Source organism: Neodiprion fabricii, chromosome 1, assembly GCF_021155785.1.
Source record: "Neodiprion fabricii isolate iyNeoFabr1 chromosome 1, iyNeoFabr1.1, whole genome shotgun sequence".
Classification (NCBI taxonomy): domain Eukaryota; kingdom Metazoa; phylum Arthropoda; class Insecta; order Hymenoptera; family Diprionidae; genus Neodiprion; species Neodiprion fabricii.
Genome location: NC_060239.1, coordinates 38,192,682 through 38,217,391, shown reverse-complemented (window position 1 = coordinate 38,217,391; position 24,710 = coordinate 38,192,682). Strand labels below are relative to the sequence as shown.

The 24,710-nt window shown below is 40.6% G+C and overlaps 4 protein-coding genes across 7 annotated transcripts; 1 reads left to right on the top strand and 3 right to left on the bottom strand.

Annotated features, from left to right (window-relative positions):
• Positions 1-687: 687 nt before the first annotated feature.
• On the bottom strand, positions 688-5,646 carry LOC124175872 (glucose dehydrogenase [FAD, quinone]-like). Of its 4 annotated transcripts, XM_046556478.1 has the most exons (7): positions 5,602-5,646; positions 4,134-4,454; positions 3,700-3,828; positions 3,065-3,621; positions 2,079-2,541; positions 1,609-1,979; positions 688-1,147 (listed from the first exon to the last, which is right to left on the bottom strand). In XM_046556478.1, exons 2-7 carry the CDS (start codon positions 4,378-4,380, stop codon positions 1,004-1,006), a joined length of 1,911 nt encoding a protein of 636 aa, XP_046412434.1. In that variant the 5' UTR covers positions 4,381-4,454; positions 5,602-5,646; the 3' UTR covers positions 688-1,003. The 4 variants fall into 4 exon arrangements, with proteins under 4 accessions (XP_046412434.1, XP_046412454.1, XP_046412445.1 ...); XM_046556498.1 differs by lacking the exon at positions 4,134-4,454 and having other exon boundaries at positions 5,602-5,623; XM_046556489.1 differs by lacking the exons at positions 4,134-4,454; positions 5,602-5,646 and adding an exon at positions 4,679-5,196.
• A 1,785-nt stretch (positions 5,647-7,431) lies between these two features.
• Positions 7,432-11,898, bottom strand: LOC124175916 (glucose dehydrogenase [FAD, quinone]-like). The gene is made up of 6 exons (XM_046556559.1): positions 11,471-11,898; positions 11,073-11,201; positions 10,438-10,994; positions 8,596-9,058; positions 8,125-8,495; positions 7,432-7,695 (listed from the first exon to the last, which is right to left on the bottom strand). The coding sequence occupies exons 1-6, from the start codon at positions 11,715-11,717 to the stop codon at positions 7,603-7,605; spliced, it is 1,860 nt and encodes a 619-aa protein (XP_046412515.1). The 5' UTR covers positions 11,718-11,898; the 3' UTR covers positions 7,432-7,602.
• A 2,855-nt stretch (positions 11,899-14,753) lies between these two features.
• LOC124175864 (ribosome biogenesis protein BOP1 homolog) lies at positions 14,754-18,320 on the top strand. Its single transcript, XM_046556461.1, has 8 exons — positions 14,754-15,091; positions 15,269-16,099; positions 16,193-16,871; positions 16,976-17,185; positions 17,272-17,549; positions 17,628-17,727; positions 17,814-18,009; positions 18,087-18,320. Exons 1-8 carry the CDS (start codon positions 14,963-14,965, stop codon positions 18,238-18,240), a joined length of 2,577 nt encoding a protein of 858 aa, XP_046412417.1. The 5' UTR covers positions 14,754-14,962; the 3' UTR covers positions 18,241-18,320.
• A 148-nt stretch (positions 18,321-18,468) lies between these two features.
• On the bottom strand, positions 18,469-21,825 carry LOC124175922. The gene is made up of 3 exons (XM_046556569.1): positions 21,688-21,825; positions 21,166-21,492; positions 18,469-21,056 (listed from the first exon to the last, which is right to left on the bottom strand). Exons 1-3 carry the CDS (start codon positions 21,774-21,776, stop codon positions 19,523-19,525), a joined length of 1,950 nt encoding a protein of 649 aa, XP_046412525.1. The 5' UTR covers positions 21,777-21,825; the 3' UTR covers positions 18,469-19,522.
• Between the last annotated feature and the right edge of the window lie 2,885 nt (positions 21,826-24,710).

Here is a 24,710-nt window from a genome sequence, read left to right as displayed (position 1 = left end):
TTATTTGGAGTTGAGCTGGAGATAAATACTTGTGGGATTGCTTGCTACATTGCGAGTCGAATGATTCCTTAAGATTTTATTTTTATTTTTTGTTAATTTTAGCGCGTTACTTATTGAGACCCCGTTCGATGTGACTAGCGTATTTATTTAGGTATAAGGTTCAAAGTAGTTGTGTCAAGCGCATCCAGTTAGTTAAAGGCTTTCAATTTGTGGTGATTAGCGCAGCAATTTAAGCCTTGGCACGATCGCAATTAGCGTTTTTCGGGAGCATTATTCTTAGTTCTTTTTTTTTGTCATTTTGTTTCTCTCGTTACTAATTGTCCTTTTTGTTTTGTTGTTGGTAATGTATTTTGAGACGCAAGAAGTAAATTAAATTTGTAATTTATACAAGTATGACTGGGGGCTCCACCTCTGCGTGCTTCGCGCCTCACTTTTGATGGTGGCGTAGGAAAACTACAAAACGGACGACTAAGATGTGTTAAACTACGGAGCGCAGGACCTAGAAACCGGAAACCCTGAAGAATGCCACGAAGTTAGTTCGGTAAAATGGAAAATCTAAGTGTTTAAAAACCAATACTTATTCATGCTACTTAGTAAAGTAAACTTTGTGCTACTTGAAAAAAGTTAAATACCAATTACTTATTGTTAAAATAGCTTAATTCATGCTACTTAAGGAAGCTGATCCCATGATGTTCATTTTATTTATTTTTTTTCAATAGTGGTGTTACCGGAGATTTTATGGCTAACCACCTGTTCTACAAAGCGCATTATTCGAGAGACGACAATGCTGTATTAAATCAACAGGAAAATCATTTGGATCATTATGAAAATGTCCGAAATCCGTGGTCCGTTTATTCCGTCCATGAATGGTGGTATAAGATCAACGGTTTGTAATCTCATCCACGGTTTTAATATCTTCAGTCCTGAGTTGCAGATCAACGTTACAGATTTTAGGATACATCCAGTTTCACTTTCCTCAAAAAGCAACGTTTTCTAGTCACATTTATGCACGTGACGAATCACGCAAGTACATTTGCTTCGTAGGAGGAACTTCCATTCTGTCTAAGTGATCGGAATCTTTCTTGATGAAGTCTGCAGCTCGTTCCCCTATCATCATTGTTGGTGTGCCAGTATTCCCTGAAACAATCTGTAAACAAGGAAATAAAGGTACTTTTCACCACTTAAGAGTTGAAAAACATTTTCCAGTTACTACTGAAGCAGCCCTCACCGAAAAAAATTCCCAACTTGGATGTAAATTCGCATCCTCAACTTTTTTCTTATGGTAATTCAGCATTATCTATGAGTTGGGGGTTCGAAGTTACACTGAAGTTGAGGTTTTTTCCGAACGGAAAGGTCCAGCGAAAATGTTCTCGGACGTTTACATAACAACATCAATAGTTGTGTTGACGTTGTGATATTTGAGCTGATATCTAACTGCCCAGCCAACTTTGTCCCTTGCCATTTGAACAACTGAATAACTTTATAGCCTGCCCTTTCATTGGATGAACAAACTAAATTAATCGTGTAAAGAGAAACTGATTTCCGATGGTAAAAAGGGACGATTATCATATCGGTGTAAGGATTGAAACATTTTGTCACGAAACTCACCTCCGGCATGATCGAAGTATCCGCAACGCGCAATCCTTTGATGCCTCGAACTCGAAGCTTATGATCGACAACTGCCATTGCGTCATGCTTGGGGCCCATCTTGCAGGATCCGCTTCCATGAGGTAAGTCTATTCTACCCCACCGTAGCATACACTTCCAGTACTCGGCCGTGGCAAAAGTGTAACTACTGCAGGGTTCGAGGGCCGTTACTGATAACGTCATATTGTAGGCTCTCATTGCGTCCGTATTGGTCAACTTGATAGCACTATTTATGGCTTCTACAAGGATATCAAGATCACTGGGTTCGCTCAAGATGTTACTCCAGATCAGTGGTTGTTCAAAAGGATCGTTCGAAGCCAGACTGATTCGTCCTAAAACACCGGATACAGAGATCGGTATTATATGTACTTTGATGTTAAAGAAGCATTGTGAAACAACATGTGCCTATTCGTTGCACAGTATTCGTGTACCTCTGCTTTTCGGATGAAGTAAAACTGACGCCAAGTCTACACTGCGCTCCCCTGTACTGCGAAGAGCACCGATTTCACCGGGCGCGCAGGCGGCGTCGTAACCAATGTTATATATTTGCATGTCTGGATAGTCAGGCGTTGTTTTGCTGGAAGCTAGCTGAGCGACTATCCCGGTTATTCCATGACCGGACAATGGGCCAGTCTGAAAGGCGAGGTACTCGGTAGCAGCTGCCCAGTTGTTCTCGTAGGTGTCAGGGTCATTGATGGTAAAGTTGAGCATGAAGAACACGTGGTCGTGGTAATTGCTGCCAACACCAGGCAAATCTTTGACAACTGCGATGCCCATTGACTCGAGGTGTTCCTGGGGCCCAATGCCAGAGAGAAGTAGAATGTGAGGCGATTTGATATTTCCGGCGCTGAGAATCACTTCTCGCGATGTACGAACTATCTTGAACTCACCATTCTGTAAGAAATTATCAAGTTTTCTTCTCAATTATCAATTACTATAGTTATTGATGATTCTGTTAAAATAAGGGTCACACAAGCGGATAGTGCGACACGCTACAATCGGGTCATTATTTCGCCACTGCTTTTACCTAACGGTCCAGTTGTTGGACTTTTGGGTGATTGTGACACTCGGATATGACCTATTTTTACTGTGTATAGATATCAATGGTTGTTGCATGAAAAAAATCCCATGTTGTCCTTTTGTGAAATAATTTTTCAACTAGTTTTTCGGCTCGAGTGACCAAATTAGCTCACCGACGCCCACTTTGAACTCAGATTTATGTTCAACAGGCCGTCATACGCAAGAGCTATAGGCTCTCAACCCCAGCATAAAATACCTTTTTTGCGGGCCTGTGTCATCAGCCCTACGATGCTACTACGTAAGAGCAATGATAGAAGCACGCGTGAATGAAGACTCACAATCGGTACTCGAATATCTGTGAGTACGATGTGTAAGGTGTAAGTAAGATGATCGTTACCTTAAAATACTCGACGCCGACTGCCTTCCCGTCCTCGATTATTACTCTTGTGACAGTCGAGTTCAGGGAAACGTGGAGATTCTCACGGTTCCTGCTGGGCCGTAGATACGATGCGGCGCTGCTACGTCTGACTCCATTTTTAGTAGTGCTTTGTACCATTCCAAAACCACTCAACACGTCTCCGTTGAAATCTTGACTAATGCGAAATCCTGCCTGTTCAGCTGCTTTAAGCATAGCATTGGCAAAAGGAGGTTCATAGGGAAATCTCTCAACGGATAGTGGACCCCCCGTGGCGTGCCAGAATCTTCCAACTCTATCAATTTCACCGTTATCCTCCGCCTTGAGAAAGAAAGGTTTCACTTCATCCCATGTCCAGCCCTCATTACCCATAGCGGCCCAATTGTTGTAATCCGTTGGATTGCCCCTCAAATATACCATCCCGTTGTGCACCGTACATCCACCGAGAACTCTCGCCGCGGCGTACGGACAACAACCATTCGTTGAGAGGCAGGCGTAACTTTCGTTACTACTTTGGTATCCCCAGCTCAAATTGGAACCTTACATGAAGCAGAGATTAGATTGGTTTTCGTAACGCCGATATAATTTTAATTCATTAGTCTTTCTCTTATACGTACCAGCTATAGTTTCGGCCATGCTCGGAATTTGTGCAGCTGCAGGTTCGTCATCACCAGCTTCGAGAAGTAAAACTTTCCAGTGGGCAATTTCGCTCAGTCTGGCGGCTACCACAGAACCTGCCGCACCACCTGAAACAAGAACCTGAAGCTTTGAACATCCTGCATATCCAGAACTTACCACTTTCTTGTTCTCAGGGTGTTTTGTAACTTTACAATGAATCAAATATGATTTACATGATCTGCGCAGTCCAAGAAATCTTTCAACTGTTCTTGGACCGCCTAGTCGATAAAGAAATTCTCTTCGCGCCTGCTAATAAAAATATCAGTTTGAATTTTCCAAGCAAGTCCGCGATTGTTGTTTTTCAACGTTGCTAACGTGTCTAAAATTTCTCATACAAGTTACTTACATTTAACTACCATCACTTAACACTTACCGCCGACTACGATGTAGTCATACTCGGGATCTGGTGTCTCGATGGGCGTCACGCGTTCGCATATTCCCGATATTTTTTCGTTCTTTCGTATGGCTGAGTCTAGAAAAGACATCAACGTGCCGGATTCACCGCACATGTCTACTAGAGTGGGACCTGGTAGTTGCCTCTCGTTGCACGTTTGTGCCAAAGTTAGGTGATGAGTCATCGTTACAGATAGCAATACGATAATTTGCAAATTGATATGCATCTTGAATGTTAGCCGTTATTGACATCAATTATATATTTCCTTATCGCAGCGTTTCTCTGACGATCAACAATAAACTGTAATCACGGTAAAAGTCGTAATTGGAGTTTTTCCGACAAAACTCGCTTATCTTATGAATCCCTTGAACAAACTGACCGCCACCCTGTCATTTCATAAGTATCGTATGATATACTGTTATTGGTGACCTGTGTGACGATACAATATTGATATTAGTGCTCGTTTCGTGTCATGTCGGTGTTTATTCAGATTTTTCCGGCAGCTATTAAAAAATATACATTACTGTAGATGGAGTGGATTTTCTCAGGTCAAATGTGCCAGCCGTCTCCTCTAAATGCTTATTGTATAAATCTAATCATGTGCACGAACGACATGTCTTCTCGTAAATAAGTAAGCAGGTGGAGATTGTACAGACGTTTCAATTCATTCTGACCCCTTCGATATCCCTAGTGATTTTACGACTCACGATTTTGGATGAACACTGTTGGCACTATCCGCCGCCCACTTCAGGCCATGCCGCGAGCGGAAAAATGAGATGCCCGACCGGAAGTGTCAACGGTGCTCATCCAGACCCGTGGCGCGTAAAATCACTAGGGATATCGAAGGTGTCAGAATCAATCGAAGTGTCTGTACAATCTCCAGCTGCTCATTTATTTACGCGAAGACATGCCATGCCGTTCGTACACAATATTAGTTCTACGCACTAAACATTGAGAGAACACGCCTGGCGCATTTGACTTGAAAAAATTCACTCTTTCAACGGTGATCAAATTAACAAACAACTCATAGACTGTTGATTAAAGCTAGAACTGAAAAATAGGATGGAGTGGCAATGTACAGGTAATAAAATACAAAACATAACCATAAGCACATACCAACTGAACGCAAATTAGATATTTAAGTATAAACATTTAACCAAATTAAGTGACAGTGCATTTACAATTTTATCTCAGACAACTCACACCATAAATAGTAACAATTAGCAAATCCAGATTACTGTCAACATTCGAGGCACTAGTTTCAACAATATCGTAAATATTATATTAATCTTGGGATTTCCTGATTATTCACATTGAGCCGAAATTACGATGAAAGTCTTATTCGCCATTTTTTTTATTTTTTTTATTTTTTTGTATAGACTCGCTTGCTTGTGAATCTCTACCGCAATATTTACAATTTCGTAGACAACTCTTAAAATGGACTCACCCTATTATTTTATCATCTAATATTGTTATTACGATACTGTTAGTTCCCCGTCGGTGCTTATTCTGGTATTGTGACTGCCATTGAAGAATATATACATCCAGGTCGACAGACCAGTTTTTTTAAGTCAAATGTCTCAGCTGTGTCGACGACAGGTATGTTTGACGTAAAACCTACTGTGAATGAACGGCATATTTTCTCGTGAATAAGTAAATAGCTGGATGTTGTAGAATAAGTCTACGCACTGAACAAGACAGATATTTGCTCTGGAGAAAAATTGCTCTGTAAGCGATTCGTAATGCCATACACATTTTTATTACCTTCGATCTCGAATTATGGATTCTGACGTGGCGTTTCTGATGATCGTTACAAACAGCTCTCCGAATCCCAAGCGGAACCCAAAAGGAGAGATTTCGGGATGTTACACCAAAATGTGGAGTAACGGCGAATCCATCAGCCAACGAGCGACTCCCAGACAGTGGACAGCAAAAATTGCGCGGGTTAAAATTCAATAATTTCCTAATCGGTGAACCAATAAAAACTGGACAATCCCGCAAACATAACAGCGCCCGTCTTTCGAATTTTATAACTCGTCACTCGAGTCCTGACGATTGCCGAAGTGAGACGTTCACCTGATGACGAACGGGAAATGTAATAAAGTTGAGAGCGATTAGCGGAAGTATGGAGAGGGACGAATGTTAGAAACGGCGAATTTTCCGCTGTTACGAGAAACGAATGTCCGACAACGGCGCCGCGACGTGGAGGACTTCCTCGTGTGGTTGAGTTACGGTAATCGGTAATTTTAATCTCGCGAACGTATTTCGAGAGAAATACAATAGCAGCGTGCCAATCGGGCATTGTTATACACCTGTATACAGAGAACCTGTTATACAGAGTTCATTACTCGAGGAACGACAATCATACATCATACATAGTATTAAAGTATTAAAGTTCGAAACCAAAGTTTGGATGTTCGGATGTTCAGAAAGTGACGTCACCCAAAATTTTTTTCTCCTGACGTCATCGATCTATACAGACGAAAATCAGCTAGCCGAATTCCTCAGTCTGGAAACAATCGCGCAGTAGAGCGGACGTATGAGAATCGTGCTCCGCAGATTTCGAGTACCGGGTTCTCTAACACCGTGGTTCTTGCACTCCGGGTCCGCTTCCTGGTGAAACTCGACCCCCAGGACAAGCGCTCCATGGTTTTGGCTGTCCAGGTCCTTGACCTGGTGACTTTTGACCTTCGGGACTAATTTTCAAGTTTACAAGTTTGATTATTGACAACGTCATGTTTTGTACTATGAAACCAATATGCATGCTTCAGATAACATTTTGAATCCGAAAAAAAACGGAACGACCAGGATTAAGAAATTGCAATTGGTGAGTGGTTGGCATTGTATACTGCATAGGAAACCATGACAATAACGTCGTTTGATTAGAGCTAAAATTGCTGTGCATCGTGTTGAAAATCTGTGAGCACTTAGCTTATTGTTCTGTGGTATTTTTTGACGAAATTTATTGTCACAACATCACAATACGTTATACTTACATGCATGTGTAAACGTGATTTGTAACATTATATAGGAAAAATCTTACAGGCAGATTCTGTTTGCGTCACATGCACAAAGACAGTGTTCATTCTGTATACTGTGAAGCAAATACCATAATTTTTTGGGGAGTCCATCGTGCCCCAGTTTCCCCTACAACTATTTCATATGGTAAAGCTAGTACTCTATTAAATCAGAAAGGAAATATTTGAATCATGTTGAAAGTGTCCGAAATCCATGGTCCTGTTATTTCGTGAATGAATGGTGGTAAAAAGATAAACGGTTTCTAATCTCACACATTTTTAATATCTTCAATCCTGAGTTACAGATCAACGTTACAAGTTTGAAGATACATCCAGTTTCACTTTCCTCAAAAAGTATCGTCTTCCAGTCACAATTATGTACGTGACTAATCGCGCAAGTGCATTTACTTCGTATTAGGAGTAACTTGCGTTCAATATAATAACCGATCGGAGTCCGTCTTGATGAAGTCTGCAGCTCGTTCTCCGATCATCATTGCCGGTGAACCAGTATTCGCAGAAACGATCTGTAAACAAAAAATAAAAGTACTTTTCAAATGAAAAATATTTTCCAACTACTACTGCAGCAATCCTTACGAAAAAGAACTCTCAACTTCTCTATTACCGGCATTCAGCATCATCTATGAGTTAGTGTCGTGAATTTACACCTAAGTTGTGTTTTTTCCGTGAGGAGAAGTCTAGCGTAAATGTTCTTGAACGTTTACATAACAACATCGATAGTTATGTTGACGTCGTAATCTTTAAACTGATACCTATCTGCACAGCCAACTTAGTCCCTTGCCACTTGAATAACTGAACATTTTTATAGCCTATGACCTTCTCATTAGATAAAGAAACCAGATAATTTGTGTACGGAGAGACTAATTTTTGGTAAAAAAAAGGGGTTGGTTCTCATATCAGTAGAAACATTTCAAACATTTTGTCCCAAAGTTCACCTTAGGCATGATGGAAGTATCCGCAACGCGCAGACCTTTGATGCCTCGAACTCGAAGCTTATGATCGACAACTGCCATTGTGTCATGCTTGGGGCCCATCTTGCAGGATCCGCTTCCATGAGGTGCGCCAATAGTATCGTGGTGTACCCTACACTTCCAGTAATCGGTGGTAGAAAAAGTGTAATTTCCGCAGGCATCGTTGGCTATTGCTGTTAACGTCATATTGTAGGCTCTCATTGTGTCCGTATCGGTCAACTTGATAGCACTATATATGGCTTCCAGAAGAATATCAATATCGCTGGGTTCACTCAGGAAGTTACCCCAGATCAAGGGTTGTTCAAAAGGATCGTTCGAAGCCAGACTGATTTGTCCTAAAACACCGGATAATGGGCTAAGTATTATTTGTACTTTGATGTTGAAGAACCATTGTGAGACAACCATGTCCTTATTTCTGATACGGTATTTACATACCTCTGCTTTTTGGATGCAGTAACACAGCGAACAAGTCGAAAGTGCGTTTCCCCGTGCTGCTAAGAGCACCAATTTCACCAGGCGCACAGGCGGCGTCAAAACCCACGCTATATATTTGCATGTCGGGATAGTCGGGGGTTGTTTTGCTGGAAGCTAGCTGAGCGACTATCCCGGTTATCCCATGACCGGACAATGGGCCAGTCTGAAAGTCGAGGTATTCGGCAGTAGCTGCCCAATTGTTTATGTAGGTGTCAAGTTGATTTATGGTAAAGTTGAGCGTGAAGTACAGGTGGTCTTGGTAATTCCTGCCAACACCAGGCAAATTCTTGACGACTGGGATGCCCATAGACTCGAGGTGTTTCTTGGGCCCAATGCCAGAGAGAAGTAGAATGTGAGGTGATTTGACATTTCCAGCGCTGAGAATCACTTCTCGCGATGTACGAACCGTCTTGAATTCACCATTCTGTAAGAAATTATCATATTTTGCTCTCAATTATCAATGAGTTTGGCTATTGATAATTGTATTAAAATAAGGAACACACAAGCGGGTAGCGCTGAAACTACAATCGAGCCATCATTTTACCACTGCTTTTACCTAACGGTCCAGTAAGACGTATGCGAAGCTCAAAGATTCAATTAAACCAGGCGTACATGTTCGTTTGGCTGGACTAGACCAACGTTGCGCTAATTTTTTTAATTAGTAGCCCTTCCGAAGCTTGTTATTAGTCGCCTCTTACTACAATTACACAGGCCCACAAATTAAAAAAAGTTTGTCGTGTTGTAGTCGAGACCCATCATTTTCCATTTATTTCGAACTGCTAAACACGAATCTAAAGTCGAAAGAAGGTGTCGATGGACCAATTTGGCCGTTGGGGCCAAAAAACTAGTTTTAATATTACTAAAAAAAGAGTACATGGGTAATTTTTTTTGTAAGTAACAGCCGTATACATCTGTTTGGGGTTATCGGAGTATAATTTGGCTTTTAGCGTTATCAAGGTTTGTAGCTTTTGGGATTATCGGGGTGTTGAGCTTTGGAGTTGATCGGACTTTTGGGTGATAGTGACACTTCACCGAGAGAAATTTTTAGTTCCGGTTACCGCTCGGTTCTTGACTATTTTCATTTTTTACCAGAATCGAGAAATATAGTTTTAGGTAGAAAATGAAAATGAGTTTTCTAGCTGTTACCGGAAAGTCTAGTATCCGTTACTATTCTTTCTCATTACCGTCACTGTTACTATATTTTCTTGTAACTGTTGCGAAAATTTATGCTCGTGCGACAGTAAATTGACGTTAAAGCCTTATTTAACTAAAAACGTAAAGTAGACCGAAGAAACTGATTTTGCGTTGTAATTACCAAAAAAGGATCGATAATAGCGCAAAATGTTTACGTGTACCTCATTTTTCGTAATTCCAACAATATTTAAACAGTTTTTTTAACGATACCTGGTTGACTGAATTTTTCTAGTTACTATAACAAATGAAACTTTTCTCAGTGTCGGATGTGACGTATTTGTACTATGTATAGATATAGATGAACGTTGGATGAAAAAAATTAAATGTTCTCATTTTTCGAATTAATTCTTCAACAACTAGGCTCTAGTGACCGAATTAGTTCACCGACGCCCACTTTGAACTCGGATTTGTGTTCAGCAGCCCGTCATACGTAAGAGCTATTGGATCTCAACCCCAGCATAAAATACCTTTTTTTGCGGGCCTGTATCATCAGCCCTACGATGCTACTACGTAAGAGCAATGATAGAAGCACGCGTGAATGAAGACTCACAATCAGTACTCGAATATCTGTGAGTACGATGTGTAAGGTGTAAGTAAGATGATTGTTACCTTAAAGTACTCGACGCCGACTGCCTTCCCGTCCTCGATTATTACTCTTGTGACAGTCGAGTTCAGGGAAACGTGTAGATTCTCACGGTTCCTGCTGGGCCGTAGATACGATGCGGCGCTGCTACGTCTGACTCCATTCTTACTAGTGGTTTGTGCCATTGCAAAACCACTCACCACGTCTCCGTTGAGATCTTGACTAATGCGGAATCCTGCCTCTTCCGCTGCTTTAAGCATAGCATTGGCAAAAGGAGGTTCATAGGGAAATCTCTCAACGGATAGTGGACCCCCCGTGGCGTGCCAGAATCTTCCAACTCTATCAATTTCACCGTTATCCTCCGCCTTGAGAAAGAAAGGTTTCACTTCATCCCATGTCCAGCCCTCATTACCCATCGCGGCCCAATTGTTGTAATCCGTTGGATTGCCCCTCAAATATACCATCCCGTTGTGCACCGTACATCCACCGAGAACTTTCGCCGCGGCGTACTCACAAGAACCGTTTTCTGAGAGGCAGGCGTACCTTTCGTTCGTGATTGTGTATCCCCAGCTCAAATTGGAACCTTACATGAGGCAGATATTTCATTTGTTTTCGTAGCATGTTTATAAATTTAATTCATTAGTCTTTCTCTAATACGTACCAGCTATGATTACGGCCGCACCCGGAATTTGTGCGGATGCAGGTTCGTCATCACCAGCTTCGAGAAGCAATATTTTCCAGTGCGAAATCTCGCTCAGTCTCGCGGCCACCACGGAACCTGCCGCACCACCTGAAACAGGAACCAGCTTTGAACAGCACTCACCACTTTCTTGTTCAGTTCTCAGGATATTTTGGAACTTTACAATGTATCACATGCGATTTACATGATCTGCGCAGTCCAAAAAATCTATCAACTGTTCTCGGACACCCTAGTCAATGAAGAAATCCTCTTCGCGACTACCGACGGAAATAAGGATCAGTATGAATTATCCACGCACGATTGCGATTGTTGTTTTTCAATGTTGCTAACGTTTTTGACATCCATTGCTTAATACTTACCGCCGGCTACGATGTAGTCATACTCGGGATCTGGTGTCTCGATGGGCGTCACGCGTTCGCATATTCCCGATATTTTTTCGTTCTTTCGTATGGCTGAGTCCAGAAAAGACATCAACGTGCCGGATTCACCGCACATGTCTACGAGAGTGGGACCTGGTAGCTGCCTCTCGTTACATGTTTGTGCCAAAGTTAGGTGATGAGTCATCGTTACAGACAACAATAAGATAAGTTGAAAATTGATATACATCTTGAATATTAGCTGTTATTGACATCAATTATATCTTTCCCTGTCACCCCGTTTTTCTAACGATTATCAATCAACTAGAATCACAGTAGAAGTTGTAATTGAAGTTTTTCTGCTAGAACTCACTTATCTTACGAACATCTCGCAGTATTTTAAATTTCATGGATGAATTCTTCAACCGGACTGACCGTCACCCTGTCATTTTATAAGTGTCATATGACGCACTGTTATTGGTTGTGACCTATGTGATAATACAATATTGGTATTAGTGCTCTGTTTGTGCCATATCGGTGCTTATTCAGGTTTTTGTATATTTTTTCTTTTATAAACATAAATCAATGAAAATACGTCACAATTGACAAGTGGGTTTTCTAAAGTCAAATGCGCCAGCTGTGCCCTCTAAATGTTTGATGTATAATCTCAATATTGTGCACGAACGGCATATTATCACCTGATTAAATGAACAACTACAGATTGTACAGACGCTTAGATTGATTTTGACCTTTTTGATATGCCTAGTAATTTTACGATCCGCAGTTTTGGATGCGCACAGTTGGCACTGCCAGCCACCCCCTGATGCCAAGAGTGCGTTCCTAAATTATCTGACAGCACTAAAAACTCCCTAGGACATAGGCTCAGCTACTCACGAACCTGGTAGCGCAAAAAAGATAAAAGATTGTTGACAGTACTGGGGACTTATATCGGAACACACCGCAAATAGCACGTGGAGAAAAGCTTGAAGACGCGCGGCTGGAAGTGTCAACGGTGCTGATACAAAAACCGTGGGTCCTAAACACGGAGTAGTAGGAAGGAGACAAGACTCTGCGATAAAACTTGTCCCCAGTTTTGAGGTAACGTAAGAGGAATTGTCTAAATGCGATTTGAGCGCCTCTTACGGAAAAAAAATGAAATTTTCGTTATAAAATGTAAAAAAAAAGGCGGCAATCGTAACCTATAAGCCTCCGTTTTATAAACATAATCCGTGAATTCGTAAAATACGCATCTGAAGTGACTAAAAAACAGTAAAAACCGAGTGATTGCTTTTCTAATCTCAACCGACATTAAATCCGAGGAAAAGGTTTGCAAACGGCGAATCGTAAGATCATATGGCGAAGGGGGTGAGTGCGCTATACGAGCTTACACCGCAAGAGGCGCTTAAATCTCACCTTGACAATTCTTCTTACGTTGCTCGAGTGTTGTCTCCTTCCTACTACTCCGTGGTCGTAAAATTACTAGGGATATCAAAGGGTTTAGAATCAATCTGAATCTCTGTAACTGTGAACAACGAGTTTATGCACTGAACAGAACGAAAATTGGTACAGAAGAAAAAATCACTGTTTATTTAGTTTGCAGTTTCTCTCTTATGGAGTTCCTCTGAAAATTCTGTGAGCTATTGATAAATTTTACCTATTTGTAATATATTTTTTAACATTCGTTGAGAATGTTTCATGTGAAATCCACTGCCTCCTCTCACCTTTATTTCTTTTATCTGAATACAATTATTTTTCATTTCAATACTACAAATCGACAGAAACATAACATCGATTTGTTGTGTCTAAAATACGAATGATACAGATACTAATTTTTCACTCTTTGAGTACATTTGAGCGTTATTAGAACAATTTACATATTCAGCGATCTTATCACCATCTCAAAATATTGAGAACATTAATTTTGAGTTTTTTTGTACAGCTGTCAGTTGAGATATCTATACGTTCCGACAACGCATTCTTAAAACTTTGTAGAATAGCTTACATAGAACATCTGCTGAGGTTGTTAGAAGCATCTGGGGAGCTTCTGGGGCGCTCTAGGGAAGCTCGCGATTCGGGACATAGGCTTTACGGTGGGGAACTTCAGGGAACTTCCCATGCGCTTCTGGCTGAGCTCGCGAACAGTTAACGGAAAGCTTTTGGTGCTGTCTGGGAAGTATTTTCAGAGCGATACTGCACAAAAGTACGATACACACGGTGTATTCCGTTACTTTTACGCAAGCGAAGCATCAAGATTCTGTCTTTTTTCATATTTGCCGGCCGCGTCGTGAAATCGAAACTCGTATCCAAATTAATGTTTCTTATGATTTTTCAGTCTATTTTTATTTCAGTGGGAAGACTCTAGCCCCAACTTCCTGGCGGGAATTTTGCCCCTGGACCCCTCTCACACCCAATTCTATGCTTCAATATCATTTTTATGTTATTGGGTTTTATGAAATAGCGTTTTTTTTTTCTCTCCATAGTTCTATATAATCTCGTGGGGCATTTTCCACCCACCGCATGAAAAACTAATGTTTACAACTCGGGCGCAGGATTTACGGCCTTGTTGTAAACAGCTCTAATTACCTGCCGAAGATTTTCACGAGAAATATATTAGTAGCCTGTCGAGCGGTATACGTTTTAAAGTACATCCAATTTAACACATTTCAATTATTATATTGTATAACAGAAACAAAATATATTGTAAGAATAAATTTAGATTGGATATCCTTGTTACGTCCCCCAGACTTCATATTCCTTTCCCACACTCTTAGTTACCTTACGCTCTGTAGTCTACTCTTATCGTCCGCGAGTCAGCAGATTCTTCTGTAACTCGCGGCTAGCTTGCCTCCTACATCCCGCAAAACAAGGCAGATCCATCCTAGCGCTCAAGCAAGACACCTATCCCTCTAAACCAAGACCATACCTTTTTCCCTCGACCGACTCCGTTGCATTGACTACTAATAAACAATCATATACTTATAATCGTTTACCTTCCTTTAGTACCGATCCCTTTCTATTCCATTCACTTCCTGCATTGGGAGTAGTAGCACGCGAGTGCATAGTCGATGTGAACGGACCCTATAATAGACAAATAACACCTTGGCTGGGCGTGGAGTAAGCTCCGATTACCGCTCATCGGAGCCTACGCATTCTACCCCGTAATATCATCCTTGTTTGATTCCGCAAAACTCTGCAGAGATTGATTCAGAAATTTTAACAATTTCTCAGAAGCTGAAAAAATGAGTAGCATACTTATGAAACTCTAAAGTGAGAGCAGAGATGAGTAGGGTGAGAGCTTAAACTTTAGCGTGCTTCGAAGTATCTGCATCCGTGCGTCTGCTGGTTTGAAATGTAAATCGAGATATCGATTGCGGAAAGTTTGCGTATCGCAAGTCGAACTATCGAAGTGCAAAAGCCAAACACGTGTCATACCTAACCTCAAAAAACAACGCGGTTGTCCAAAGCGGCTGTCTTCCAACTTGCCACTGCCTAGTGATGGGTGCCCCGAAAAAGGCAGGTAAGCGAAAGCAGGACCCAATCATTCCGAACAAATCAAATAAAGAAGAAGAAAGGGTAGAGAATGTCGAAGAACTTGAAGACGATGACGACTTGGACGAGAATTCGGTAAGACAGATAATCGAATCATTTAAATATGTATTAAACATCCTAGGTTAGGTTGAGTTGGGTCAGCTTTGAGCTTCAGTAAAAAATTGAAGCAGTAATCGTAACGCAAAGATCTGGTGTCATCACTGGTTCTCTTTGGCAATTTATTGTACACTACATGACACTCCGTGTATCCAGGATTTAGGATCGGAGGATTTTCTAGCCACCGATCAACTCGACGAGGACGATGACAGCACAGACGACGAAGTCGAAGGGGATAATGATGTTGTCGATTCTGATACTGAGAATGATCCAATTGTTTTTGGCTCTGATAACGATGATGAGGAACTAGAATTTGAATCTGACTCCGAAGAGTACGAGAAGGATGATGATTCTGTGAATGAAGAAGAGGAGGACGAAGAAGATTCGGAAGCAGAGAGTGACGGGTCTGTCAATTCCAAAGACAAAGTTAGTTCAGAATCTGGAAACGAGCAGTCAGAGGAAGAAGTTCGGCAGCCTAAAACAAATAACAAATCTTTAGTAAAGTCTAATAAGGAAAGCAATGGAAGTAACAAGCCAGCTAGAAATGTGAATAAAAAAGTAGTAAAACTAAACGATCATAGTGAGAAAAATTTGGAGAATGGTGTAAAACAGAATAAATCAAGTATTGTGAATAGTGGTCGCAATACAAGCGACCCAGCAGTTGAAAAACTGACTAGTAATGTCGACGAATATGAACAAGACAGTTCGGATGAAGAAGATATTCGAAATACCATTGGGAATATCCCCTTGCAATGGTACAACGAGTATCCTCACATCGGGTACGACTGGGACGGTAAAAAAATTTTAAAACCAGAGAAGGGAGATCAGCTGGATAACTTTTTGAAGAGAATGGAGGATCCAGATTTTTGGAGAACTGTGAAAGACCCCATGACGGGACAAGATGTAGTACTCAGCGAAGCTGACATAGAGCTCATAACAAGAATCCAGAAGCAAAAGATACCTGATGCTCAATTTGACGAGTACACAGTACGTTATTTGTTCCTTACCAGATTCTATTTAATACTTTCAACATATCTCTGAAATTTGTTTTGAAACTTTATTTTCCCATTACTTTTACAGCCTTGGGTCGAGTGGTTCACGTCCGAAGTGATGAAAACGCCATTGCGTAAATTTCCGGAGCACAAACGATCATTCTTGCCTTCAAAGTCAGAAGCAAAGAAAGTTTCCAAGCTGGTTCATGCTCTGAAAATGGGTTGGATAAAGTCAACAGTCGAAATGGAGAAGGAAAAACAGAAGAACAAGGAAAACAAAGATTTTTACATGCTGTGGCAGTCAGACGATCAGGCTGAGGAGATGCGGAGGATTCACAAGCACATACCGGCGCCAAAGAGGCATTTGCCTGGTCATGCAGAGAGCTATAATCCTCCGCCAGAGTATCTCTTTGACAAAAAAGAAATGAAGGAATGGAATAAGCTGAAGTCCACGCCATGGAAAAGGAAGCTTCACTTCATTCCACAGAAGTTTAATTCACTTCGTGAAGTCCCGGCTTATTCAAGATATATCAAAGAGCGGTTTCAGAGATGTTTGGACTTGTATCTTTGTCCAAGGGCTTTGAAAATGAGGCTTACCATTGACCCAGCCAGCTTGGTTCCACAGCTACCTAGTCCTCAAGATTTACAACCATTTCCCACTACTATGTCAATGGTCTTTAAGGGGCACACTGACATGATAAGATCCTTCACTGCCGAAGCTAAAGGCCAGTATATCGCTTCTGGCGGAGATGATATGACGCTTAAAAGTGAGTTGTTTTGTCGAAACTTTTTCATTGTAGGTCGATTGTAATTAAAGATTAAGGAAAAAATTTAAAACTGCGAATTAATGAATGAGTGAACATGTTTTCAGTATGGGAAATTGCAACTGGTAGATGTGTGAAGACCGTTCCTTGTGGAGGCATTATAAGAAGTGTTGCATGGTGTCCAAATCAAGCAATTTCGCTGATAGCCGTTGCTGCAGATCAGAAAGTTTTGTTAATCAACCCTGGAGTAGGGGATCACTTAATCACAAGCAAAACGGACCAGCTTCTAGAAATCATACCTCAAAGCGATGTAATAGGTAATAAATTTGTTAGCATATGTGACTGTAACTGAATCCAGGAAACTACTTTCCAATGTACTAAATTCTTTTTACTTGTATTTCAGTGAATGAGAGGGTAAGGACGGCAGTTCAGTGGGAACAGGCCGAAGGTGAAAATTGGCGAAATGGTATCAGAGTAATATTAAATCACTTTAAAGTTGTGAAGCAGGTGACTTGGCATGCGAGGGGTGACTATCTAGCCACCGTTATGCCCGATGGGCAGAACAGATCTGTTCTAATAAATCAGTTGTCAAAGAGGCGTTCGCAATTGCCATTCAGCAAGTCCAAGGGACTGGTACAATGTGTTTTGTTCCATCCCATTAGACCATTTTTATTTGTCGCGGTAAGTTGCCACATTGATCTTTGTGCTCGTGATTGTTTGAGTCACTTTTCCAATTGAGTAATTTAAACAAATTTTCAGACACAACGGAATGTTAGAATATACGACTTGGTTAAGCAGGAGATGGTCAAGAAACTGCTGTCTAATTCTATGTGGATATCAACAATGGCAATACATCCTGGTAATCAACACAGTTTCATATTTTTCTCCGCAACTTTGTGAAATTCGTCGTTGGTTCTTCTCCTAATAAATTGCTTGTGTGTTTAGGTGGCGACAACATCTTAGTAGGCACATATGATAGAAAAATGCTCTGGTTCGATCTGGATTTGAGCACAAAGCCCTATCAAACTTTACGATTGCATGGAACAGCCGTGCGTGGTGTAGCCTTCCACAAGCGTTATCCACTATTTGCCTCTGGAGCTGATGACAAAGGTCTGATTGTATCACACGGAATGGTGTACAAGTAAGTAAATCGGTATTATGTTTTTATTAAGCCACAAGAAACAACTTCTTATTCTTTTTTTTTTTTGTTCCTTACAGCGACCTTCTTCAAAACCCACTGATTGTGCCGCTAAAAAGACTGTGCAATCATGAGACTTACAACGATTTTGGTATTCTTGATGTCATGTTTCATCCAATACAACCCTGGCTATTTTCGGCTGGTGCAGATGCAACTATTCGTTTATACACGTAGTTTAATTATGGGTATGACATACAAGTTGTTTCAATTTCTGGCCGTATCGTTATGTTGTAATAAACATATTTTACTACATTTATCTACTGCTTGCATTTTTTGGACCTCGACCATTTACCCAAATTTCCATGATGTATGTTTGATGCTATGAATTCCTAGAAATTTAAGTGGAATGGAATGAATGGATCGGTAACTGTATTTATTTGTTATAACTTGTATCATTGTAAAATGTTATTTATTTCTGAAGCCATTTGTTTGGCGCATCGTTAAAAACGGATTAACGTTTTCTACAAAAGCTTGATATTGCTATATTAAACTGTTATGGATCATCTGAGATTATTTTTAGAAGTGCATTAATCATATATTCATTACGAAAAACATTTTTGCCACTTTTTCCGATATTACAACATGTGCATTATTACTAAACTTTAAGATTACCTTATCTACTGATTAAGTAGTTACAAAAGAATAACGTGCAAACACATTAAAGTAAACCTATAGGAACTTTTGGCTCGTAATTAATTGCAGAAATTACTTCATAGATGCCTGAATAATATAATAGGTAATATACGTATATATCCCAGGGTTTCATATATAAACTAAAATTATAAAGGTAAGAGGTTACACTTAAAAAAAATCTGTAATCGAACCATTCTACATGGTAGAATTTGACTGAAAATTCATACAATATCACCTCGAACTACCGAACGAGTACTTTAACGTAAACTTTGATGAAATACAAAAACGTAATATTAAAATTCAGTCCCCTGTATGTAAGTAATAACATAGAAGGAAAATATTTTTCATATTTTCCTGGTAACACATAATTAAACAACATATAATCTATTGATACAAAATTCAGGTTTCCTAATATATTTGGGACTTATTCATGCATGCAAAGTAGAATTTGATCTACGACTGCAATTTTAAGCATATTCATTTCTTCATCACACATATCATCGGGTATATCCGGAAATGTCCATATCCGATTCATTGTAGCATACTTCTTTCGAGACCAAAACATATAGCATTAATTCAAACTGATATTTGATTAATTTCTTTTGTTATAATGGACAGCTATGAATGTTACGGTATCTTCTGTTACTGTGTATTTTCTTTTTGAAATTCTAGTACAACAAGTACAATAACTTTCAAATTGGACTACATTGCCTGCATAGAGCGATACATTCACTATTCAACATTAGCAGGGCTTGTTTATACATGGCTAAAACTAAAGAGCAGTATATACGTTACAAACTCTGCATCATAAATATAAAAGCTATTACGTAAGGGGGGAATGCCCTAAGCACTGCCACTCTGGCTCTCCACATTCACACATCCTACCCGCATGACGGATTTGAAAAACTGTAACAATATGTCTGTTATCGTCAAATCTACAGCTGATATGTAATTCGTGAATTAAAAATGTGTAGAACTGATTGGCCCAACGTTGCCTCAAGTAAACTGACCTAGGATCTTGACATAAAACATTTTCTATAGCATGTTTCTGCTGGTCCGCTTTATCTCCTAGAATTTCGTTCAACTGTACCAAAGCTCGTTCATTAAATGTTACAGTTAACGCCGAAACACGCGATCTCGATATCCAATCTGGTATCCTTACATTAGAAGAATTTTCTTCCTGCCCCAAGTTCATGTGACCTCTACTTTCAATTCTAATGTTCTGACCATTCCCAGCATTCTGCGAAACTGCGGATCCAGCCATTCCTTGTATATTTGACAAAGTTTGCGACGTAAAACCTTCTTCGCCATCAGGCGCTTCTCTAATACCCATTCGAATTGGAGAATTATCAAGCCTCGAATTTGCTGCACGCAGGTCAATTAAATCTAAGTCAGTACTTATTCCGTCGGCACCGTCTAATAGCCTAGTATTTCGCGATATTTGATCAATGGGATTGTTAACCTCAGCATTTCTCGAATTGAAGGACATTGTTCTATTAGCTTGAGGATTCAGGTCGATATGTTGTATATTAAACACTGTATTCTCATTGTGCAATTCCAAAGTTCTGGGGACGATTCCACCATTTCTGGAATTATGTGTGGAATTTTGCATAGAATCTACAGTACTTTGTAGAGAAATTTCTGGACTCAATAATTCTCGTTCGTCAAATGAACCCAGGTCCGTATTTAGCCCGTTAGACATCTCCCTGTTCCCATCCAAGTTGCTGGTGCCAAGTGTGACGCTTCTATTATTATCAAATCCTGTGACAATATCTAAATTCCTATCAACTGGTCGGTAACAGTTTCTAGCTTCTAAGTAGTTACCGAATTCCGAATGTCCATCAAACTCTTCCGCCTGTAGTCTGAGTGCGATTTCCTCATCTCTAGAAATATCTGTGCCGTGCGCTGCACCATCAGTACTACCATAATGAGGTTCGTGTAACGTAGTTCTAAAGCCATTGCTCGTTTCAGATGCAACAAGATTTTGCCCGCTCAATCGTTCACTTGAATCCAAGTTTAGATTTGTCCTTTCATCAATATTTCCTCGCGATTCCCTATCAAGAATACCACTTCTCTCCAATTCTCTACTGCTGTACTTTTCAACGTACAACGGGTTGTCGTACTGCGGTATGTAAGGTTTGATGTCCAACACTGGTGTTTGGTCCACCATATCTACGCCCTCGAAGAAAATAGTGCAATTCACTATTTTTATGATTTTAACAAGGCTCAGGCCTATCGGACAAGGTCGGTGCGGTGATCTGGTCGAAAATACTCCGGTTCGTATTCCGTTTAGTCTGGGTGGCGCTACTTTAGCACGTACATGAGTTGACTCGTTCCTATGGAAGTGGAAGAGTATCCTAAAGAGAAAAATCACAGAAATTATGAAACACGCATAAGAAAAAAACCGTTACTTTTTTTTTAATAAATCGAGAACTGTTAGCACAGTAATGTTTCACCAATCCTTACCACATGTGTGAGAAGTCTTGAAGGCCATCTAAGGCATGTTCAGGATTGGTAAAGACAGAATTAAAAAGTGTTAATTTCCCTGGTGCCTTATCGCATATTCCAGGTTGTCGTGGCGTCCCTCGTTTGTTGGGAAACCAGGTTGACACGACTCCAATGGGCTTCAACTTGAGACCTTCATCTACTTCGTTGCTCGTGCTTGGCAAGGGTGTTTTCGAAATGTCTGGTTTTGACATGAACGACTTTTTCTCTGCTGTTCGCGATCCTACGAGGCGTTTGATGCCCTCGACGTCTTTATCATGGACGTAACGGAGATTACGTATCTGTTGCCTGAAATATTATGAAACCAATTCGGATTTTCAGTTCTATCAGAAATTCATTGACTTGTTATTTGCGCAAGTCGCTGTCGGCGAGTTTCTTGGTTATGTTATGTCACACACGTCATGAGCCAAAATGTGCAGCTCTCGGCCGTACGCGTTCGATTGTAAATAGAACGGGAAAGCGCAGCGAGGGAATAATTCCTACCTTAAATTGTTTATCTCTTTTCTCGCCGTATTCAACTGCGCCAGCAAGCATTTTGCATCGAAATCGGAATTTTGACATTTTCCTTCCATGATCGGAGTCTGAGATGGTCGGGAAGACAGCGAACAGCTGTTCTCAGTCTCAAACGATAAGGCTGGATTTTCATGAGTGTTATATGTCGCGACTGCAACTTGACGCGACAGCACTACGCCGTCGGCCAGAAAAGGCGCTCATGAAAATAAGTACCGACGGAACGGCAAAATGCCGCGCGTCGCAACCCACGTACTTAGGTCAATGGATGCCGATTACATTTTTATTCGAAGAATTGAAAAATCTAGGAAGTGTGGAGAAATGGAGAAAATGAAGAAGCGGGATAAAGTAAACGATGGCGTATTCGGACTGCGTGCGATGGATTGCTCGCGCAAATTTACGTCAATATACAGTATAGAGAAATAGATTTCGACATTCTTCAAACTAGTCCTAATTTCAACGAAATATCCACAGGGGGTAGCCTCACTTTTTTTTGACCAACAAAATCTTTTGTCTTAGAATCGATTCTTGTGACCTTTTCCCGACCAATTGGATCTCCAGGAACTCAGAAAACGCAGCAAAAAGAGCGTAGGACCAACAGTACAGAAATTACGTTGGAAAGAGCACCAGCTGAAAAATGTCGAACATTCAGGTTCCGGTTTTTTGGCTGTAACTTTTGACCCGCTGCTCGCAGCGTATTCCGACTGCGCCCAATCGATTTTTCTAGCAAAATTATATCGATATAGGGCGCCAAAGAATTGATTCCAGCACTTTTCAAAATCGGGAAAATTTTCGCCAAAAATACAAAGGGGTTAGCCTTACTTTTTTTTTGGGCAAAAAACTTTTGGTCTCAGATTCGATTTGTATGACGCTTTTATGACTAATTGGACCACCAGGAACTCAGAAAACGCAGCAAAAAGAGCGTAAGACCAACAGCACAGAAATTACGATGGAAAGAGCACCAGCTGAAAAATGTCGAACATTCAGGTTCCGGTTTTTTGGCTGTAACTTTTGACCCGCTGCTCGCAGCGTATTCCGACTGCGCCCAATCGATTTTTCTTGCAAAATTACGTCGATATAGGGCGCCAAAGAATTGATTCCAGCACTTTTCAAAATCGGGAAAATTTTCGCCAAAAATACAAAGGGGTTAGCCTTACTTTTTTTTTTGGGCAAAAAACTTTTGGTCTCAGATTCGATTTGTACGACGCTTTTATGATTAATTGGACCACCAGGAACTCAGAAAACGCAGCAAAAAGAGCGTAGAATCAACAGTACAGAAATTACGATGGAAAGAGCACCAGCCGAAAAATGTCGAAAATTCACATTCTGGTTTTTTGGCTGTAACTTTTGACACGCTGCTCGCAGCGTATTCCGACTGCGCCCAATCGATTTTCCTTGCAAAATTATATCGATATAGGGCGCCAAAGAATTGATTCCAGCACTCTTCAAAATCGAGAAAATTTTCGCCAAAAACACAAAGGGGTTAGCCTTACTTTTTTTTTGGGCAAAAAACTTTTGGTCTCAGATTCGATTTGTATGACGCTTTTATGACTAATTGGACCACCAGGAACTCAGAAAACGCAGCAAAAAGAGCGTAAGACCAACAGCACAGAAATTACGATGGAAAGAGCACCAGCTGAAAAATGTCGAACATTCAGGTTCCGGTTTTTTGGCTGTAACTTTTGACCCGCTGCTCGCAGCGTATTCCGACTGCGCCCAATCGATTTTTCTTGCAAAATTACGTCGATATAGGGCGCCAAAGAATTGATTCCAGCACTTTTCAAAATCGGGAAAATTTTCGCCAAAAATACAAAGGGGTTAGCCTTACTTTTTTTTTTGGGCAAAAAACTTTTGGTCTCAGATTCGATTTGTACGACGCTTTTATGATTAATTGGACCACCAGGAACTCAGAAAACGCAGCAAAAAGAGCGTAGAATCAACAGTACAGAAATTACGATGGAAAGAGCACCAGCCGAAAAATGTCGAAAATTCACATTCTGGTTTTTTGGCTGTAACTTTTGACACGCTGCTCGCAGCGTATTCCGACTGCGTCCAATCGATTTTCCTTGCAAAATTACGTCGATATAGGGCGCCAAAGAATTGATTCCAGCACTTTTCAAAATCGGGAAAATTTTCGCCAAAAATACAAAGGGGTTAGCCTTACTTTTTTTTTGGGCAAAAAACTTTTGGTCTCAGATTCGATTTGTATGACGCTTTTATGACTAATTGGACCACCAGGAACTCAGAAAACGCAGCAAAAAGAGCGTAGGACCAACAGTACAGAAATTACGATGGAAAGAGCACCAGCTGAAAAATGTCGAAAATTCAGGTTTCGGTTTTTTGGCTGTAACTTTTGACACGCTGCTCGCAGCGTATTCCGACTGCGTCCAATCGATTTTCCTTGCAAAATTACGTCGATATAGGGCGCCAAAGAATTGATTCCAGCACTTTTCAAAATCGGGAAAATTTTCGCCAAAAATACAAAGGGGTTAGCCTTACTTTTTTTTTGGGCAAAACACTTTTGGTCTCAGATTCGATTTGTATGACGCTTTTATGACTAATTGGACCACCAGGAACTCAGAAAACGCAGCAAAAAGAGCGTAGGACCAACAGTACAGAAATTACGATGGAAAGAGCACCAGCTGAAAAATGTCGAAAATTCAGGTTTCGGTTTTTTGGCTGTAACTTTTGACACGCTGCTCGCAGCGTATTCCGACTGCGCCCAATCGATTTTTCTTGCAAAATATATCTATATAGGGCGCCAAAGAATTGATTCCAGCACTTTTCAAAATCGGGAAAATTTTCGCCAAAAACACAAAGGGGTTAGCCTTACTTTTTTTTTGGGCAAAAAACTTTTGGTCTCAGATTCGATTTGTATGACGCTTTTATGACTAATTGGACCACCAGGAACTCAGAAAACGCAGCAAAAAGAGCGTAGGACCAACAGTACAGAAATTACGATGGAAAGAGCACCAGCTGAAAAATGTCGAAAATTC

Coding starts and splice junctions, on each gene's coding strand:
- LOC124175916 (XM_046556559.1), bottom strand. CDS start 11,717: ATGTATATCAATTTTCAACTTATCTTATTGTTGTCTGTAACGATGACT. Junction 10,995..11,072: donor TGCGGCCGTAATCATAGCTG/GTACGTATTAGA, acceptor GCCTCATGTAAG/GTTCCAATTTGAGCTGGGGA. Junction 7,696..8,124: donor ATACTTCCATCATGCCTAAG/GTGAACTTTGGG, acceptor TTTTGTTTACAG/ATCGTTTCTGCGAATACTGG.
- LOC124175872 (XM_046556478.1), bottom strand. CDS start 4,380: ATGCATATCAATTTGCAAATTATCGTATTGCTATCTGTAACGATGACT. Junction 3,622..3,699: donor CATGGCCGAAACTATAGCTG/GTACGTATAAGA, acceptor GCTTCATGTAAG/GTTCCAATTTGAGCTGGGGA. Junction 2,542..3,064: donor TCGGCGTCGAGTATTTTAAG/GTAACGATCATC, acceptor AATTTCTTACAG/AATGGTGAGTTCAAGATAGT.
- LOC124175922 (XM_046556569.1), bottom strand. CDS start 21,776: ATGGAAGGAAAATGTCAAAATTCCGATTTCGATGCAAAATGCTTGCTG. Junction 21,493..21,687: donor AAAGAGATAAACAATTTAAG/GTAGGAATTATT, acceptor ATAATATTTCAG/GCAACAGATACGTAATCTCC. Junction 21,057..21,165: donor CAAGACTTCTCACACATGTG/GTAAGGATTGGT, acceptor TTTTCTCTTTAG/GATACTCTTCCACTTCCATA.
- LOC124175864 (XM_046556461.1), top strand. CDS start 14,963: ATGGGTGCCCCGAAAAAGGCAGGTAAGCGAAAGCAGGACCCAATCATT. Junction 16,872..16,975: donor AGATGATATGACGCTTAAAA/GTGAGTTGTTTT, acceptor ACATGTTTTCAG/TATGGGAAATTGCAACTGGT. Junction 17,728..17,813: donor AACAATGGCAATACATCCTG/GTAATCAACACA, acceptor TTGTGTGTTTAG/GTGGCGACAACATCTTAGTA.